General features: G+C 31.1%; 1 protein-coding gene across 1 annotated transcript in view; it reads left to right on the top strand.

Annotated features, from left to right (window-relative positions):
* The window catches only part of LOC129234571 (ubiquitin carboxyl-terminal hydrolase 5-like), a 53,639-nt gene that overhangs the window by 20,327 nt on the left and 13,310 nt on the right, over positions 1-20,002 (top strand). Inside the window, exons 5-16 of the mRNA XM_054868593.1 lie at positions 444-550; positions 839-1,074; positions 2,067-2,161; positions 4,032-4,225; positions 5,863-5,934; positions 6,083-6,158; positions 8,846-8,968; positions 10,363-10,516; positions 12,205-12,262; positions 13,862-13,984; positions 18,598-18,686; positions 18,968-19,066. Of these exons, the coding sequence (XP_054724568.1) occupies positions 444-550; positions 839-1,074; positions 2,067-2,161; positions 4,032-4,225; positions 5,863-5,934; positions 6,083-6,158; positions 8,846-8,968; positions 10,363-10,516; positions 12,205-12,262; positions 13,862-13,984; positions 18,598-18,686; positions 18,968-19,066 (1,426 nt within the window). The remainder of the gene's footprint in view (positions 1-443; positions 551-838; positions 1,075-2,066; positions 2,162-4,031; positions 4,226-5,862; positions 5,935-6,082; positions 6,159-8,845; positions 8,969-10,362; positions 10,517-12,204; positions 12,263-13,861; positions 13,985-18,597; positions 18,687-18,967; positions 19,067-20,002) is intronic.

Consider the following 20,002-nt stretch of genomic DNA (forward strand, 5'->3'; position numbering starts at 1 on the left):
TGTGTAGGACTATATTGAGTTGGCTTCATTATAGATTGCTTTCTATATGGAAGCTTTTTGTTTAGACACAATTATGGCCGTATAACAAGATTGGTGCTTTAAAACAAGGACACTTAATCTAAGTTTGACTGATTGTTTGTATTGTTATTGATTTCTACATCTATATTTTGCAATAATTTTTAATTAATTCAAATTGTGATTTTATAAATTTTGAACTATCTAAGGATACTGATATTGGGTACACCGTAACATAGAAACTGACCATCTCTGTGCTCAAAGTGCCCAATGTAAATTAAAATTTAAAAAAGAAAAATATACTCTTAACGTGTTATGAGCAAAAATTGTGCATTGGTTACCATTGTTGTCTATGGGTATTTGAATTCTTGTGGTGCTGTTACTTTCCCATACATCGCACTGTATTGTTTTCCTCCAATTGGTTTTAGATTTTGCTTAGTATTTCTGCAATTCTTGAACACGATGCTGCAAGTAAGCAAGAAGAAGCTGATGCAATGGCAGGAACATGGGATGGCATGCAGAGAGAAGTCACTAAGTATGAAACTATGAATTTATTTGTATAAATAAATATAGCAAAGAAAAAATTAGTTCAAAAAGAATAATAACAGCTGCTCCTCTTGTTTTTCAAAGTAGAGGGTGATATTTTATTTAATCCTTTTATTTGTTGGTTTTTCGAACTTGATAAAAATTTGAAAAGTCCTCCCCCCCCCCCCCCAAATTAAATATTCCTCTTTATGTTTTCTCTTGTACTTTCATGACGAGCTGCAACTCCCTTTTGTTTCTTATTGCATACTTTATCAAAGTCTATTTCATTTTGTTTTAGGCATGCAAATACTTTAATACAACTTGATAATGGTGTTAAAATTCCGCCAAACAATTGGCAATGCCAAGTTTGTGGCTTGAAAGAAAACCTTTGGCTCAACCTAACAGATGGTGCTATTCACTGTGGAAGAAAATATTTTAATGGCACTGGTGGTAACAATCATGCTGTTGAGTACTATGAAAAAACAAAATATCCCCTAGTTGTGAAATTGGGAAGTATCACATCTGAAGCTTCAGGTATACTTTTTTTTTTTTTGTTGATATAATACTTTTCTCCTTCAGAATAATTTGTTACAAAATATCTTTTAAACTTATCTTTTCAAAAAAAAAAAAAAAAAAGATCAATTTATAAACTTGTGTCAACATATTACAGGGTTCCCACGGGCCCTCAGAAACCCCTATAAATTGTTTTTCTTACAAATAGTGAACCAAATAAACCCCGTTTAAACAAAAAAAAAAAAAAAAAAAAAACCCTAGTTGAAACCAAAAAAAAAAAAAAAAAAACTTTTTTTATTGACCCTATTTTGTTCTTTGCTAATATATATTGAAAACAATGCTGGCAAGAAAAGAAAAAAAGGCTAAGAAGATCAAATTAAACAAAGCTGAAATTTGCATTGGCGGCTGGCTCATTTACATTTAACTGTTGTCCATTTGACTAGCTCAAATTTTCTGCATTCTTTTTTCTCTTGCTGTAGCATTTTATTGATATAGACTGTTTACTTGTCACATAAATTTCTAAAATCATTTATTAAATGAAATTGTCTAAAAATATTCTTGAATCAAATAGGGTGTGAGAGAGGGGAACATTTATGAATGAAGCATATAAGAGCTATTGACATTAAAATTGCGTTAAACTAAAAAGTGGGAGGACACTTGTGTTGAAGTTAAAAAAAAGGTTGGTGAACCTCAACCACACACCATTGTTTAGAATATACTGTTCAGTATCTAATGTCAAGATAGTTTGACGTTTGTCCTTATAAGACACTTTGTTTGGAGCAGAACTAAAATGAGAAGTTTAAGTTTAGATGTGCTGTTATATAGTTATACAATGATTTAAAACTGAATAATAAAAATTTTTGTTTTTAAATTAATATCACTCTTGCATATTTTTATTTAAAAAGATATTTTAACTTTTAGTTTTAAAAATAGACATTTTCTTTTGATAGTTTGTCATTTACAGCAATGCTGGTGTATGAGAAATTTATTTTATAGGTATATTTCCTTTGCAGATGTTTACTCTTATGATGAGGATGCTATGGTTTTAGATCCAAATCTTCCTGATCATTTAGCACACTTTGGAATTAATATAAAAGAATTAAGAAAGGTAATTAAAAATGTAACAATGTTGTAGTTTTACTAAATTGATTTCTAAGCTTATTGTTTTCGTTATTCTAGTCAAGTGGCATTCAAATCTATAAAATATTTAAATGGTAAAACTTTTGAAGAAACTCAAAATGCACTTGAACCTTAATTAACATAAACATATTAAATATGAAAAGTTTGTGTTTTCCATGCCAAGTTTACTTACTCTTTAAATTCTTGGGAAATGTTAAGAAATTTTTGTTCTGTTTGATTTTAATAATTATCATACATGAATACTCGTTTGCTGTTAAATAACTACCTTTAAAAGAAATGCTGCATATGAACTGTATAAAGCATATTTGTATTAAGCACACAATGCCTTGATTTTAGAATTTACAAAATAATATTAATTTCTATGTATTTATTGATTTTTAATATGGATTTTTAAAAATTATTCATGCATAGTTTAAAAAAATTGTTCAATTTTTCATTGGGGAAAAAATAAGGAGGGTATTTTTTATTCAGAGGGTAAATCTCTCCCCAATGGTGGAAATCTAATTTTATGCACCCTCCCCATTTAGAAATATACACAGTTGAAATTTCATATGCATTTAGCATACGAAGTTTGCCAAATGATATGACATGTTTTGTCTGTCATATCAGACAAAAACATGAGAAATTTGAGGCAGCGAGGATGAAAAAAGTTGAGTAAATTGTGTGCTAACTTCAATCCATAGCTAGGCTTTCATGGAAAAGTTGTTCTACATCGTACTGCATAGCATCTCATAATGCAAAACAGATGAGTTTCTTTAATTATTTGTACTAGTTATCCCCTAACTTTTAGCTTTGGCACTTACACCCCTTTTCATCTAGGTTCTTTATATGTTATGTAACCTTTTAATTAACACTTGATTGCTCTAGATCAGGAGCCTCTAAACTATGACTTGCATGCCAAAAGTGGTCCTCAAGCATACAAAATCTGGCCCCCTGGCTTACAAGTGGTTCAGAAAGGCTGAGAAAAAACTAATTTTGTTTCAATTTGCTTTGCAGTTTTTACCATTGGGTATTTTTTCAGTGTCCATGTATAGCGCACTTAAGCTCTTTTAGTTATTATTTAATGGTACAAAGAACTCCTACTCTTAATATACGTTGTGCTTAATGCATAATTATATGCTAATTTCCAATCCCATATGCACAACAAAGTTGCAGAGAATTAGTCCCAAACAGGATTCAGCATTGTTAACTAGATTCAGCTCTCATTTTTTCTCCTGGGAATGTAAGACTATCATTCCTTAGTTAGACAAAAGATCTATAGTTTTTTTCTAACAGTTTCTTTTATTGTTTTAAATCTAATAAGTATTTCCTTTTTTTACAAATGTCTTTTATTTTTTAAATGATAATTATTTGTAAGATTTCATGAATGAAGATAAATATTGTTTCACTGTTTTTGTATTGTTTTATTGTAATTTCATGTTAAATATTTAGTAGCTTAATTCCAGAGTATAAATATGTTTTGGTTAGTTAAATCTGTATAATCTAACAATATCGTTTTTTTTTTTTTCACTTGCACCGTTCAAGTGCTTCCCTGTAGTGTGGTTAACTTCTTCATGATTTAGGAGAGTGCTTATTTTGTGTTTTACAATAGTGTATACCCCGTATCATCAGTGTATTTTCACTACTACTAAACTTCGTTTTTCTGTAATTTTTAGTTAGAAAAAAATGATTATTCAGGTCTTTAAATATTTTTTCTTTTTTATCCAACAAAAGTGTTCTAAGTTTTTAAATTAATTACTTGTATTTTTAAACATATCAAATTTTATTAATATTCCTCTATTTTTGAAATAACATTGTGTTACTTTTAATAATATTTTTAAAAAGAAATCTTATTTTAGACAGATAAATCAATGACAGAACTTGAAATTGATTTAAATCAAAGAATTGGAGAATGGGCTATAATCCAGGAAGCAGGAACCAATTTAGTTCCTTTATATGGTCCTGGTTACACTGGTCTTGCTAATCTTGGAAATTCCTGCTACCTCAATTCCGTAATGCAAGTTGTTTTTAATGTGCCAGATTTTCAGAGATGGCAAGTATTATGTTTTTCTTTTAGTGCAACCAGCATGCTGCATAATTTATTCTAATTAATGGATATTATTATACTGAGGAAAAGGCAAAGGGCTGATCATCATAATGTCTGTCAAATGTATTTCTTTTAAGTTTTTCTGTATTTCTGGGAGGAAATGATTGTTGTTTGATGCTAAAATCTTCCACATTTTCCCTCCCAATTTGGAACAAATTTTCATATTTCCAGCTTCCCTTCTTTCCATTTCTGTTATATTTCTTCTGGTTTCAGAAGTTCAGTGTGAAGTGATTAAGTTAGCGCCAAAGTGAGCCTCTCTGCACTGTAGTGAGCTCCATACCAATAAAATCTAAAGTGCTGTGCAGTTTAATAGACTTTTCTCTTATTAGTCAAAAAACATAGTGTGCTTTTTCAATGAAAACTTATTTACACTGCTGTGGTGACGATCTTTCACAATCTGAAGAAAGAAATATGTTTAGAATATCATGACTCATTTTTGCCATGAGAAAAGCTTAACCCAAAACCTTTTTATCTCTAGGCAATATTCTTATTTGACTATGTTTTTCTACATTGCATTATAATTTTGAGCCAAAATATGTCTAATTTTCAAACTGAACGTGCACATTAAATATGAAAAAGAAAAAAAAAAGATTTTGAATGATTTGAAATAGGTAATTTGTAACTTATGCGACCTTTACATATTTTTAGGTGGATCTCCTAAAGTACCAGTTATTAGAGGGGAGAAGATTTTTTTTTTTTTTTTTTAACAAGTGCTTATGTATGAATCCTTTAGTTACTACAGCAGTTTTGGCATTATTTTTACCCTTTAATGGTCCTGGGTCATGAGTAAGATGTGTAACATTCTTCACCATAAAAATTTTTTTTTGGAGTAACTTGCCATGTAAATCAAGTGCCCTACCTTCTATCAATGCCTAGCTAACGCCCTGCGCCTCAAACCATCTGACATTGACCATTTAGCATCAGAAAAATAAGTGTAAAATGCTTTTGAAACATGCTTACTAGGGCATGATAAGACTAGGGCATGGTTCGAAACCATCATAGAGTTAATAAGCTGTAGAGCTTCATTAATTATTCCACTCATGACTTGAACTCCATCACTATAGATATCAATTAAGTTGTGTCATAGAATTTCATTGTCTTTGAGAAAAAAAAGGAAAAAATGAAAAGACCAAATATTTCCCATCCAGAATCACATTTCGGCATTGATTTGTTTGACAAAGAGCCTTCCAATAATGAATTTTTGAACTAATACCTAATGCTGTCAACAACTTTGTGAGTCTCAGCTATAGCAGTAGATTTGCAATGAAAATTGCACAGTTTGAGAGGAATAATGTGTCCGTACTTTTTATTGCTTATAGGATCGGAAACTCTGATCTAGTTAATGAACGAAAACAAGTTTGTTAACATTCTTCTTTTTCTAAATTTTGAAAATTATTTTTATGGATTTTTTAAGGGACTTAAAGGTTAGAAAAATGAAGAATGAGTTTTGTGGAAACCTTTATTGATCTCTAACTCTGGGTTAACTAAAGCAGAACATGCTTTAGTTAACTCAGCTTTGAATATATTTTCTCATTTAATTAATATTTAGCTTTGGTAGTATGATTGAACGTTTTTTTTTTTAGTTACTTTCAAGCATGTGATGAAATATTTTCACAGTCAATTCTTGATGCACCAAGGGATTTTAACCTGCAAATGTAAGTGCTAAGTATCTATCACTGGAGATGTTTTTTGTTGTAGTCTGTTATATATATTATGTAATTTTGGTGTATTTGTTATGCTAAAACACATTTGTGTAAAAGTATGTATGTATATCCTTTGAAATACAAAAATTCATTTTTTTAGGGCTAAGCTTGCATATGGCCTGTTGAGTGGTGCATATTCTAAAGCTCCCGAAGGAAAGTCAAAAGAAATACCAGAGGTTTTACTTTACTTAAAATTTAATTAATATATTGGGTTTTTTTTTTTGGTTGAAATTTTTGTATTTAGTTGATGTAATGTTTCGATGTAAATCAAAATTATTCCTAAAAACAACTTCATTAAAAAGCGGTTGTAATAAGTGTTTTCATGTGGTGAAAAAACTGATGTCCTGATTCTTGACTTTTGATTTGATATTCTTGACTTTTTAAAAGCAGTGGTGTTCCCATAGGGTATACTCCATATATGCAGTATACTCTCAAACATTTTTTAGACATATAGCGTATACCCTCAAGCTTCATAAATTTTCATATTATGACATACTATGTACAGGTAGTTATCAAAATAATGAAAACACTTGAGATTTATAAAGAATTCTTTATTAGTATGATTATGGACCACCATTGGCATTTATTACAGCTTGGATTTGTCGAGGAATTGATTCATACAAGTGTTGAATAGTGTTCAACGGAATTTTGTGCCATTCTTCATGGAGACATTGAGAAAGCTCTGGAAGAGATGCTGGTGGAGGATTCCGTATCGATTGCTCTAAAATAGACCATAATGGTTCAATTATATTGAGGTCAGGTGACTGTGCTGGCCGAGGCAGATGTTTAACTTCGTCTTCGAGTTCATCAAACCATGATTGGACAAGTCCTGCTGCATGCATAGGTGCATTATCACCTTGGAAAATTCCATCTCCCGCCGGAAACAAAAATTGTATCATAGGATGATCTTGGTCAGCTAAAATGTCTCTATACTTCTTGCCTGTGATCTTTCCTTTTAGAGTTACGAGAGGTGCAGCGGAAAACCAAGACATAGCTACCCAGATCATGACAGATCCTCCTCCGTGCTTGACAGTTGGGAGGAGAGCGTCACGTTCTTATGCTGGTGTCCTCCAAACGTATATCCGTCCCGTAGTAGGGAAAAGTGTGAAAGACGATTCATTAACTTACTTTTTTCCAGTCATCAATCAACCAGGATTTGTGAGTGTGGCACCACAGTGGATGACGTTTAACGTTAACATCTGTGACAAGTGGCTTGGGAATCCCTACTTTGCCATAAATATTTTGTTCATGAAGGTGCCTTCTAACTGTAATCACTGACACTAGTGAATTCAGATGTTGATTGAACTCTGCGGTCACTTTTGCTGCGGTTCTTCGCTTTTCAGACATTACAATCTGCTTTAATACCCGTTGGTCTCTTTCACTGAGCTTCTCCTTCCGCCCACTATTTTGCTTTCCCGAGCTTGTCTTACCGCTCTGTGTGTATGCTTTCATAATTTTAGACACTGTACCTCTAGAAATGCCAAAAAGTTTAGATGTTTTAGTTACACTTGCTCCAGCTAGATGCACTCCAACTGTTTGACCTCTTTGAAAACTTGAGAGGTCTGACATTTCACGTGATTGAAAAATCTCCAAGACTTCCAGAACTTCAATTAAGCTACCATACACTTCCAGAACATGTACATTGCCATTTATGAAAAAAACCTGGTAGCTGTTTTTATTCTTTTATGCTTACAAAGCTTATTAAAAAACATCAATTTTATTCACAGATGTTTCCATTATTTTGATAACTACCTGTATATGATCACATACACAAATTGTGTGTAATGAATTATTGGGAGTATACTCTCAGAAAAATTGATGTGAACATCACTGATTAAAAGTACATATTATTTTTATCAAGATAGTCTAGTCCAATGGTAGAGAAGTTCAATTTGGAAGCATAATGGATATTGTTTTAACCTTTCAATATGGGTCTGAATACACAATTGAATATACTTAATGTTCCCCCTTTTACTATGTGAGCTTTAATTGCTACATGTGGATTTAAATATACATTATTTTTCATTAACAGGGTTCCCAGGGCCTTTGAAAATTCTTGAAAAGGCCTTGATTTTTATTTTACCAACTAAGGACCTTGGACTTGATTCTACCACGGGTCATTGATTAATCTTGGTACATTATTTTTCTGACGGGTCTTTCAAAATAAATGACAAACTATTTTCAGGCTTTTCTCTTTTTTAAAATTACCTGTAAAATTTATGAGTTTCTATAATTTTTTTTTTTTTTTGCACTCCAGTCCCAATTTTATATCCAGTTGCGTTCACCTTTGTGAAAATAGACTGTTTTGCTTTATATGTGTGGACATTACTGAATATATGTTTACCATTATTTTCAAACACATTTTCTGCAGTATAAAGGACTTTCATGCTGGTCATTTTCCCACCCCATCAAAAATTTCGATTAAGTGTTTTTCTTAAGTTTATAATGATTTTAGAAAATGAAATTGTTCAGAAAGGTAAAGATGAAAGAATGTTTAGGATGGAGATAGCATGTTTAAATCTGGAAGTTTTGATATTGAAATTATTCATAAGTTGGAAAATTTTGAAAGTTAAACATTGTGTATTTTGACTTTTCTTAACATTTCATAACAAATTGCAAAAAAAAATAAAAATAAAAGTGATGTTTTTATTTTGTTTAACAAGATAAAAGAGCAGATTTTTAGTTATTTTTAGTTACTCTAATCTTGAGACATTTACATTAAAATATAGCTTTCAACCTTTTCTTGATTTGATTTTGAAGACGGGCAGTAGGCATCATGTTTGTATGTAATAGTTCTTGAAAATGACCTTACTAATTGTATAGAAAACACAGAAAGTGTTATTCATTAATTTTCCTTCCCTAGGAATTGCCAGGCATTGCACCTCATATGTTTAAAAGCCTTATCGGTCAGGGACATCCAGAATTTTCTACCAAGCGACAACAAGATGCCCAAGAATTCTTTTTGCATCTCATTAGCATCTTAGAGGTGAGAAAATAAATTAATGCTTGGATTTTTTTTTCTTTCTCTATATTTTGTAATAATACCAATTGAGTTGTAAAAAAAGATTTTCAGGTTATGTTACTAAGCCATGCCCAATATATAATGTAATTAAGTTTCTTATTCATTATTTTTGTAAACTAATTTGTGCAATAAATCTGAAATTCTTTTGGAACTGAAATCTTAAACTTTTACTTAAATCAGATATCACCACCATACTATCTATTTTGCCACTTTGGGGGCTAGTTAGATATTATAGTGTGTCATATTGTTTGAATTTAACAGAAGGTTTTAGAAGTTTCTGTTAAATTCAAATGATTTCATGTGAATTTAATGAAAACAGAAATCATTTCAAAACTAACAAAACTTTTTAAAACCCATTGTCAATTATAAAATTATTTTTCTTGTCTCTATTTTATAAAATTGTTATGGGTACAATTAGAGACATCACAGTTGTAATGATATTTTTGTATAATAAACTAAACAGTATTAAAATTGTAAAATTTTGAAACTGGTTCTTTGTAAGTTTGTGTAGTAAAATGTAAAACTTGAAAATTCTTCAAAATCACTTTTCTAATTAAAACTTGAGTTTTAATGTAGCTGAAAGATTCTTGACGCAGAAATTATTACTAACTGCATATTTTTTTAAAAAAAGAATGTTAAATTTATCGCTGCAAAAGTTTGATAAAATTCCCTAGAAAACCTTGAAAAATCTAGAAATTTTGTTGAAAAGGTTAAAAATAAATTTGCTTAGTTGGTGGACAGTGGACACCCTGAATAAACATTTTGTTATTGATTTATTTTATTGAAACTAAAATCTAATGAACAAATTAAAGATTAAACTTGTGTAAGATTAAATTTCGGTGCATGTATCTGAGAGATTTTTTTTTAATGATAGGGATTTTTGGTTTTGTGTGTTGGCAATTTTTGTTTATTTATTCTATTTCCTTTGCTATTCTCATTGACAATCTAACTTGAAGAAGGAAATGAAAAGTGTTCAGAATTCTTACTTGAAAGGAATTCTGGGATAAAAGGGTGGGAGCAAAAGTACTTGTTAACTATTTTATGGCAGATTCTTATTCAAAGCCACATTTTGGATGGCATAAATTTGATTTATTAAGATCTGTTTTAAGGGCACAAACGCATAATGTTTTGTGTGTTATTTATTTAGCTTATGAGGTTTTTTTTTTCCCTTAAAGTTTGAGAGCTTTTTTTTTTCCTTTTTTGCACCAAAAGGCTGGTTTTTTCGTTATTGGTTTCCTTTGACCCATGTTGCTGTTATTGAGACCTAATACTAAAATTGTATACTGATTTCCAATAAACCTTCTAAAGCTTTTCACTGTTTATTAATCTACTTTGTCATAATTGTTGTTTTGTTTTAGCGTCATGCACGTAGTAGAGAAAATCCTGCAGACGCACTGAAATTTGAAGTAGAAGAAAGGTTGCAGTGTGGCAAATCTGCAAAAGTGAAATATACTACAAGGACAGACTATTTATTATCACTCCCTATTCCTTTAGATGCTGCCACCAATAAAGGTATAGTGTTATTTTTGAAATTTTTCATCCATTTTATCGAAGCTTATTTTTTAATTTTTGTTTTTTTAAAGTCAGTAGAGAAATCTTAATTATATTGAAAAATAAATAACATTGGTATGGGTATAATATTACTTTTAATAATGTTCTCTTTTCATGTTTATACACACTAAAATACAGTGGGGTGCAAAAGATTAAGCACAATGCAAATTTTTAAATAAAAAGAAACCTATTCAACGGAATGCTTTCAAATTTCTACTGTAGATGACTAGTATAATCCTAAACATATGTCTGAAAATTTGAAAAATATAACCGTAACCAATATTAGAAAGTACAAATGACAATTTTTTGACTGTCGCAAAAGTTTGTGCACAAATCAGATTTTATGCAAATATCTTTTGAAACGTGATGTGCAAAGGACCAGTGTGGTTCTGTTCAACGAATTATAAAGTGTAGCAATGGCTTAAGGTCTTAACAAGATGCTGAAGTCTCTACAGTCCTAGCCTGAAGAAGTTGCGAATTTCTGGAAGTTGAAAGCTGAAGATAAATCCGTTATGGAAATTTCAGTGGTTTCAAATCGGTTTAAACGTGGTATTTATAATGTTTTGAAATATGGAAAGCAATTCAAACCTGTGTATTGCTCTGGAAGAGCGAGAAGAACTACCTTTCTTTAGAATAGAAGAATTAAAAGAATGGCTCTAACTGAAAATTTGTCTCTTAATCGGATAAAAATTCGATTTAGATCAAAAATATCACTTGGCACCATACGAATAACCGAATCAGGATTTAGCAAAAAACAAAAGCTAGCTCATAAACCTTTTCTAAAACAGAGTTACAAACAAGCAAGACTGCAGTGGGCACATGCATTATAGTGACGAATGGATTATTATTGTATTTTCAGATGAAAAAAATGGAATTCAGATGGTCCAGATGGGTTCTCATAATATTGGCTTGACATGAGGAAAGATCCAAAGTACATATTCAGTAGGCAACAATGTGGTGACTCGCTCATTGTATGGGGCACTTTTTGTTTCAATGGGCAAACTTCGCTTAGCTTTCTAAACCGCAGACAAAACTCAGAAGCGTATCAAAATACTCAAAGCAAGCATTTGTTGTCGTTTGGGGAAGTCCAAGAGGGTACTAATTGGATTTTCCAGCAAAGCAATGCATCAATGCATACTTCCTGGAGTACAAAAGAATGGCCTGCTTCTCAAAATATTAGTGTAATGAACCTCGCTCACGTGACGCATGCCGGAATGGGAAGCAGCATCCCTCTGTATAAGAGCTCATATCTGCAATCCAGGAAACCTTGTACAGACTCACTCCCGAAACATTCCAATATCTCGTTCTATCAATGGAAAATTGGGTATTCGAGCACATCAGATGCAATGGTAACACCATATACTATTAAAATACTTTTATGCTTTCTTAAATGTAAATATTTTGTTGTTTTGTGCCTAAACTTTTGTGACAGCAAATTTTTTATTTTTTTATGAAATCTTACTTTGATTTCTATGAATTGTTTCCAAATTCGAAACATGAATCTGTAAGCTGATTGTTTAGATACAGTAAAAATTTCAAAGCTATTCCTTGTAGACTTTCCTTTTTATCACAAGATTTCGGCTGTGCTTAAATTTTTGAGCTGCACTGTATTTTATGTATGTATGTATTTATTTATTTATTTTTTGCAGATGAAGTAGCTTTATATGAAGCAAAGAAAGCTGAAATACTTGCCAGAGGTGATAAACTGTAAGCATTTATTTAAAACTGGAGTAAATTTTTAATCCTGACAGTGTAATCTATATAGAATTTCTTGATTGTATGGATGCAGAAGATACTTTTATTTCTTTTTTTTTCCCCAAATGAAGACAATCAATTTGTTTTTTAACTAAAGCAGTTAAACCTTTTGCTGATAGGGATGAGATTTTTCTTGCTTTCTGTGTTAGTTTTTAAAACCTTTCCTCTTTCTTTTTTTTTTTTTTTTGTCTTTTTCAGATCTCACAACTCATTCTTTTTTTTTTTTTTTAAATCTGAAAAGATTCCTATTTTTCCTAATTTTTGGTTCCCAACTTCTTATTCTTTCTATCTTCATCCTCTGATTCTTGCAAAAAAATCTAGGTTTGGGAATCCTGCCAACGACGTCAAGCACTTGCTGCGCCAAAAATTTTATGCATTGTTTGAGATCCTTTTGCTTCCTACAAACATTCTAATTAATTTTAATGGTGGAAATTTTTTTGTCAAATGCTACTGTAAATTTACTTATTTTATTCATTATTTTAATAACTTATTTATTAAAGTTATTATAGTTGTTGGTGCAAGATCAATCCAAAACTGTTTGGTTCGACATTCACAGCTTCCGATTTTAATGAAACTTGTCATGGTTACAATTTATATGCATTTAAGAAAGCATACAAAATATTTGATGGAAATCCCAACTGGTTTAGGTTTTACAGCCTATTAAAATTTTTAGGATTTCATTGGTTTTCATGATTAAATGAGGAAGCTGAAAGTTGTTCTTTTGATCCTAACATACTATTAAGAAAAATTTTCACACAAATGTGGAGTTCCACTCTACGTGGAATATCAATAAGGAGAAAAGAGCAACCTAACATTTATCTTCTATTTTTACTATAAAAGTATGTTCTACCACATAAAGAAAACTGCTAGAGAGTTTTAACTCAGTTGTAAATTTTGTACTTAACCAACCAAAATTTAAAAGTTATGTTTTCATTCTCCATAATTATGAATTAAATTTTTTCGATTAAAAACATATATTTCTCTAAAAATTTGAAAAACTGGCAATATTTAGTGATGCAGCCAAGATTGCACTCTGGCTTCCTTGGCTCTTTGTTCGGGGAACTGAGGGGTGAAAAATTGCTTCCCTTATTTTTTCTTTGAAAAATTTAAATTAATATAGCAATCAACAAACAATGTGCACTGCGAGAAATGGTGAGATGCAACATTTTAAAGGAATCAACTAAATCTATATATTTTGTTTAAAAAAATTTTTTTGGTAAAAGTATATATATATATATATTTTTCATGTGCATTATGTATTCTTTATGAGTAAATTTGTTCAATATTTCATTGATTCACATTTTATAAAGTCTCTGCAGCTTTTATGCTGTATACAAATGAAATGTAACATCCAATTTATCTAAAAAATGAGCCAAGCTTGAAAATTTCCACTCTTGAAATTTCAATATAATTGGCACAAATTTTTTTTTTATTTGACTGTGTTATGGACAAAATTCTCATTGCGCTTGCCTTTGTAAAATGTTATTGCATTTCATTGCTTTACTTTCATGTCTACATTGTTTTTTATTTTAAACTTTGTAATTTTTTAAGGAATCTCGAGGACTTGGTTAGACCTAGAATACCTTTGCAAGCATGTTTAGAATGTTTTGCTGCATCTGAAATAGTTGATGATTTCTACAGTACAGCTCTAAATGCGAAGTGCATTGCATATAAGTAAGTCTGAAGTTTCAAGTAACTGTTTGTGCACTCCAAAAAGCTATAAAACATATGGATTTCAAGTAAAATTATATGCTCTACACTATCTTTTTTTCTCTCTCAGTTTCAACATTATTGACTAAAAAAAGTAACTAACAAAATTGAATATTAAGTCTTAAATGATTTAAAATTGTGTTTTTCTTATCTGAATTTTTTAGTAACAAAATTCTTTAACTAAACTAAAAATGTCTGACATGAGTTTGGGGGAGAAGGACATTTTTTTATTCAAATTCCGTGAAGCTCCAGCTTAATTCGTCCAATGCATAATGTGTAATTTAGCATTTTTCAAACAGGTGGTGATACTTGTTTCTAAAGTTTCTCGCAAAAAGTTTGAACGTTCGTCAGATATTTGTAATTTTACAGTTTTTTTCTGAACTTTATTCAAACCACATTATGTTTGCAATGTAGAACCAGGCGATGAAGAATACTGCTTCCCACTTATTAAAATCTGAATTTGTAGCATTGTTTTACTCAGGGGGGGGGGAGGCTAAAATGACACGTGATAGAGGCAATGAATAAGTTAGGTCAGTAAAATCCAGAAGGTACCCCCCTATTTTCAAAATCAAATTGTTAAATTTAAGTTGGAGGGGGCCATAATCAATTTTTTTTAAAAACATTTTTTACTGTTAGGTTATTTCTAAGTTTCATGACAGTTTTTAGACAACGTGTTTTCTATGTAGCATCAAGTTGAAGATTGTTCCTTTTCACTAATTAGTTCTTTTTGTAACACATATGAAGCAGTGAGGAGCAAGAAGATGTAAGTGGACTTTTTAAAATTTCAAGAAAAACGCGTTTAATGTTCAGATCCTAGGTAGGCTTTCATTGAATGTTTTTTCTAAATCTTGCTGTGTAGCAGTACCTCCAACTTAAATTCAACAATTTGGTTTTAAAAAGAGGGGGGGGGAGGGTAATTTTCTTGAATTTACTAATGTAACTTATTCATTCCATCTGTCAGGTGTTGTTTTAGCCCCCCCCCCCCTCCCCCCAGAGCAACTTGTACCTTATCATGCCCTAAAACAGAGGACAGGTTCTCTTACTATTTCTACTGATTATCTCAAAATTTTTAATTTCGGCTCTTACATCGCTTTGCTTCTCACTGCCTCATATGAACAAAAAGAAAAGGTTGCCCTTGCATCACAATGTGTCTAGATTAGGTGGAAGGAATGAATCCCTGAGACTGGCAAATTGTTTCTTTGCGTGATTTTTAACATTTGTAACAAAGTAGTTGTAGGTCGCTACAAAAAATAATGTAATTTTTCCAACCACTGCTTGTTAGGCTCTTTCTTCATGCTCTAATACCAGTATTTCTACTGAAGAGTTGGATTTTTTCAAAAATGTCAATGAAAGTGAAAATCTTTTTCTAAACCTGTATGCCGCTTGTTTGAATAACCTTCCTCCAGCCCCTCCAAGATTCACATTCAGACAACCACAAGTGGGTGTATTAATCGACACTTCTACTTTTACTCAAAGAAAAAAACAATAATTTGAACCAATTTTCAATGACAATTTGTTTTGCACCGTTACGAAAAAACTAGTAGATACGTGCAACAATGCACTGACAGACAGTATCTGAAGCCAAAATGCTGATGAAAAAAGTATCAATGACAGTGAAGTTGAACATTTTTGTTCCAAGCTTTTACAGGACATTAATGAGAAGCCTGATATCTCAGTGTTTTGGTCAAAATAGATGTGTCTTGAAAGTTCATTGTTTTACAGTGTTATGTCCTACGACATATCAGATAATTAGAAAATAATTATTTCTAGCATTTTAATGATATTAAGCAAAATGAGAGAGAATGAAATATTTTCTATTTTTGGCACTTTCTCCTCAAATATGTTCCACAGGCAAGAGGTTAAAAATTTCCACATCAGTTTTGTCCTGCCCCCCCCCCTCCCGTTAAAAGTTATCAAAAAAAAAAAAATGCATCAATTTTCAACTATTACTTATTATTATTTATTTGTTTCTTTTAATTTGCTGTAAGCTCGAGCTAACCAACTTGTGTCTGTTAATAGGACAGGGTTCATACGCTCCGGGAAAACTTGGAATTGTCAGGGATGAGACAGGTCAAAATGTCAGGGAATTTTCCAAATTTGCCACCCAAAAAAATTTTTTCCCAATGAATTTTGTTCTATGAGATCTAATCTTCATTTTTATTGATGTTTTCTTAAGAAAATTGTCTAAATTTGAGGCAAAATGATACTTGCAATAAAAAAAAGTGGCGACCCAAAAAAAAAACCGCAGCCCCCATTTCTGACTCTCAATAGTTCCCGAGAAAAAAATTCCTCGAGTGAACAGGAGTTATGCACACACTCAACAGGAAAGATGACAATATACTGCTTCTGAAGCACAAGCCTGAAGTTTTTAGGATTCATCGGGGAAAGTTTTTTTTTGATCAGAAAGTATTTTCAGCTACGTGTGAATGTAGTTGCCATATTTGGTCATTCACAAGATAAAAGTAGACACGACCCTTAAATGCCTAAGTTTCCAAAATCAAAGCAGAACTGGACGTTTTCTTTAATTTCAAACTATTGAAAATAACACAATGTGCTGCAAATTGTGTTTTTCCTATTAAATTTTATTATTATTATTATTTTAATTTAATTTTTTTATATTGTTTTCCTGTTACAAATTCAAAAATATATTTCTTATTTTTTGTGCATAGTTGCCATATTTGGTCATTCTCCTAAGATCTAAGTACACAAGACTTTTTATGTGCCTAAGTTCCTGCAAACGGCATTGGTTGTTTACTGCAATGCAGACTATTGAAAACATCACAAAATATGCCCTTTTTTTTCTGGATAATTCATAATTATTGACTGGAAAAATTCAAAATTTTATTGTCAGAACATCTTTTAATCTAATTGATTTAGACGCTTATGTGCTAAAAAACTAACTATTTTGTCTCAATTGTAGTTTTTTAAGGATTATTAATTTTTAATTACTACTTTTATGCTACAAATTCAAAAATCTACTTATTATCTTATATCTTTCACTTAGTCGCCATATTTGGTCGTTTACACAATGGAAGTGGACTTTAACTTCCAAAAACAGAATTGGATGTTTATCTCAATGTAAACCATTGAAAGTAACATAAAATGTGCAACAAATTATGAATTTTTAAAATTAATTTTCTAAAGGAGAAAATTTTTAATGTAAGCATATGCGAAAGAAAAAAATGATTATTGGCCTATAATCAGCAGATGTTGATTTTTGTTATTTTGCATCACATGGTATGCGATCAAGGCAACATGTTAATCATATTTATACTTAAAAATAGCTTTGTATTTTGCTCAATATTTTTTGTGTTATATAATAGTAGAAAATAAAAAGAATTTTCAACCGAAAACTGCCGACACGAATTTAGAGTGTCTAAAAGGTATTTGGTGATTGACTTGTGATCCACCCTCCCGCAAATAAATCAATGTATAAACAAGTTGATGTGTACATCACATGACTTCCTTTTGTGCCAATTTAATGATAATAGTAGTGCCTTGGAGTAAGCAAAGGAACACTTAATATATTTTGCCCCAAGTTTGTTGCGAACTGAAGCAAAAAACGTTTTATACAAATTAATTTTCACAATATTGGACATTTTAATTTGATTCAATGGTTAACTCTCTAATATTGCCAATAGTGGTCAAAATGAAACCAAAAAAAAAAAAAAAGTGCCAAGTTAGTGACCAAAATCTTGGCAATATATTGTCAAGTGTTTGCCAAATTATAACACCACATGATTTTGCATTGAAATTAAATGATTCCCTCCAAAAAAGGTGTAAAAGTCCCTCTTAGGAATATCCAAATGCAACCAAAAGGGGAGGTGAACAACTAGACCCGGCTAGGAGTCTACGAACCAAATTTCAACTTTCTAGGTCATAGCATTTTTGAGTTATGCAAAATACATAGGCTCATACATATGCACATACAGACGTCACGAGAAAACGCGTTGTAATTAATTTGGGGATCGTCAAAATGGATATTTCAGGTGTCTATACGTTCTTAGACATATATCCATGTGTGGTCGGGTTGAAAAAAAAAAAAAACTCATCATTCATTCAGGGGCGAGCAAAAGGGAAATAAAGACCTATTTTTGGGTCAAAGTTTTTTGTGAATACAATACTTCCTTTACTTCGTAAAAGGAAGTAAAAAAGTATGAGATTCTGACAGTTTTAAGTGGATGATTATTTTGTTTTAGTATTTGAAAGTATTTTATTCAGTAAGTTTTTATATGAAGCTATCTGAATAAGTAAACAAATATAAATATATATCATCGCCTCAAAGCAACAGTATGACATCTTAGTGTTATTTCTGGGATTCAATGTCTTACTGTTGCTTGAGGCGACGTTATATTAATGTGTTATTTAAATTTTTGAGTCACCCGTTCGAATACAAATGCGTGTAATTGAATAATAATGTCAATGATAAACATTAACTCTACAATATTACAATATAGTTACAGAAGGTTTAAAATTTTAAGCTTGATTGTAACTATTTTATAATTTTTTCTGTTTATTTTAAATATATACTTATGACTTCTTTTTTAATACTTTTGATGCTAATCCTTATTTTTCAGAGCCATTCGTTTACGTACATTTCCTGATTATCTTATGCTGCATTTAAAAAAATTTACCATTGGTGAAGACTGGGTTCCAAAGAAGCTTGGTATGTTACATCTAAGGATTTATCTATTAATAACCAATTTTCTGTTGGGCACTATTATCAAAACATTGAATCGAAAATTTGGGACTTAGTAATAAAAATGAGCACAAACTGCTTGTTAGCTTGTTAACATTATGAGGGAGATTAGTTCTTAAAAGTTAATTATTATGATAATATACATTCACTCCCATTCTACTAATCTAGTCTTTCAAAGTAGAAAATAGCAAAAATATTATTAAAGAAGCTCTGATTTTTTCAACATTTCTATTTTTTATTAATTTTAGATGTGTCTCTTGATGTCCCAGAAGAATTAGATTTATCTGTGATTCGTGGCAAAGGAATTCAGCCAGGTGAAGAAGAGCTCCCAGAAACTGCTGAATCAGGTAGTGCCAAATAGGTATCTTTAGTTATTTTATTCAATATGTAGTTAATACTTCATTATAATTAGTAGATATTACTGTAGATATATTCTTGAAATATCTTTTAGTTTTATATTAAACTGTTAAAGTGAAATGTTTTTGAAAAATTTGACTGTTGTCAATCCGAGTTTTCTCTGTTAATTAATAAGAATATTCATTTTATAGAAATATTAGCTTAGTGACATAAATGTGGTAAACACTTCTTTTTTGTTTGTTGCTAACTGTTCTATCTCTTGTTCATAACATATTCTATTTTGTCAGTGGCAATTTGTGTAGGTTCTTCCTTGAATAATATTTACAAAGAAACTTCTATAAGCGACCAATTTTCCAAAGCACCAATTTTCCCTTCTATCTACTCAATGTTAAAAGTCTTCTAGAAGCGGCCAGCCAACCAACCATAGTGAACCCTCTATGAAGAACCACTGGCTGGTTCTTCATTCGAAAACTCTCTTGCATACTTTTCCCACCGAAAAAAAAAAAAAATCCACACTTCAAACTGATCAGTCGACCTCGACCCATTGTTAACTGATGGGCAACAGATGCAAGGAAGGGACAACTAGTGAAAAATCGCTTTGCTGATAATCTCTAGAGTCGTTCTATTCCTAGGTAAGCACTTATAGTGTGAATTTATGAGACGTACAAGAGGAATGACAGTGCACTTTAGCTAAATTTCTTACAGGGCTCTCAGTCCCCCTAAAATTCCTAAATTTCCTTTAAAAAATTTCAGCTTCTACAATTCCTAAAATTGTAGTAAAATTTTGTTGGTGTTCCTAAAAAAAAAATTCATAGTAGTCTCTTTAGGAGAATTTAAGTGGTCTTTTAGGAGGAGGAGACCCTTCACAAAATATTTTATCCCAAAACAAACTTTACAAACTTTTCTCTAGATATTTAAATCTAATG

The sequence above is a fragment of the Uloborus diversus genome, chromosome 1 (genome assembly GCF_026930045.1).
Source record: "Uloborus diversus isolate 005 chromosome 1, Udiv.v.3.1, whole genome shotgun sequence".
In the NCBI taxonomy this organism is placed as follows: Eukaryota; Metazoa; Arthropoda; class Arachnida; order Araneae; family Uloboridae; genus Uloborus; species Uloborus diversus.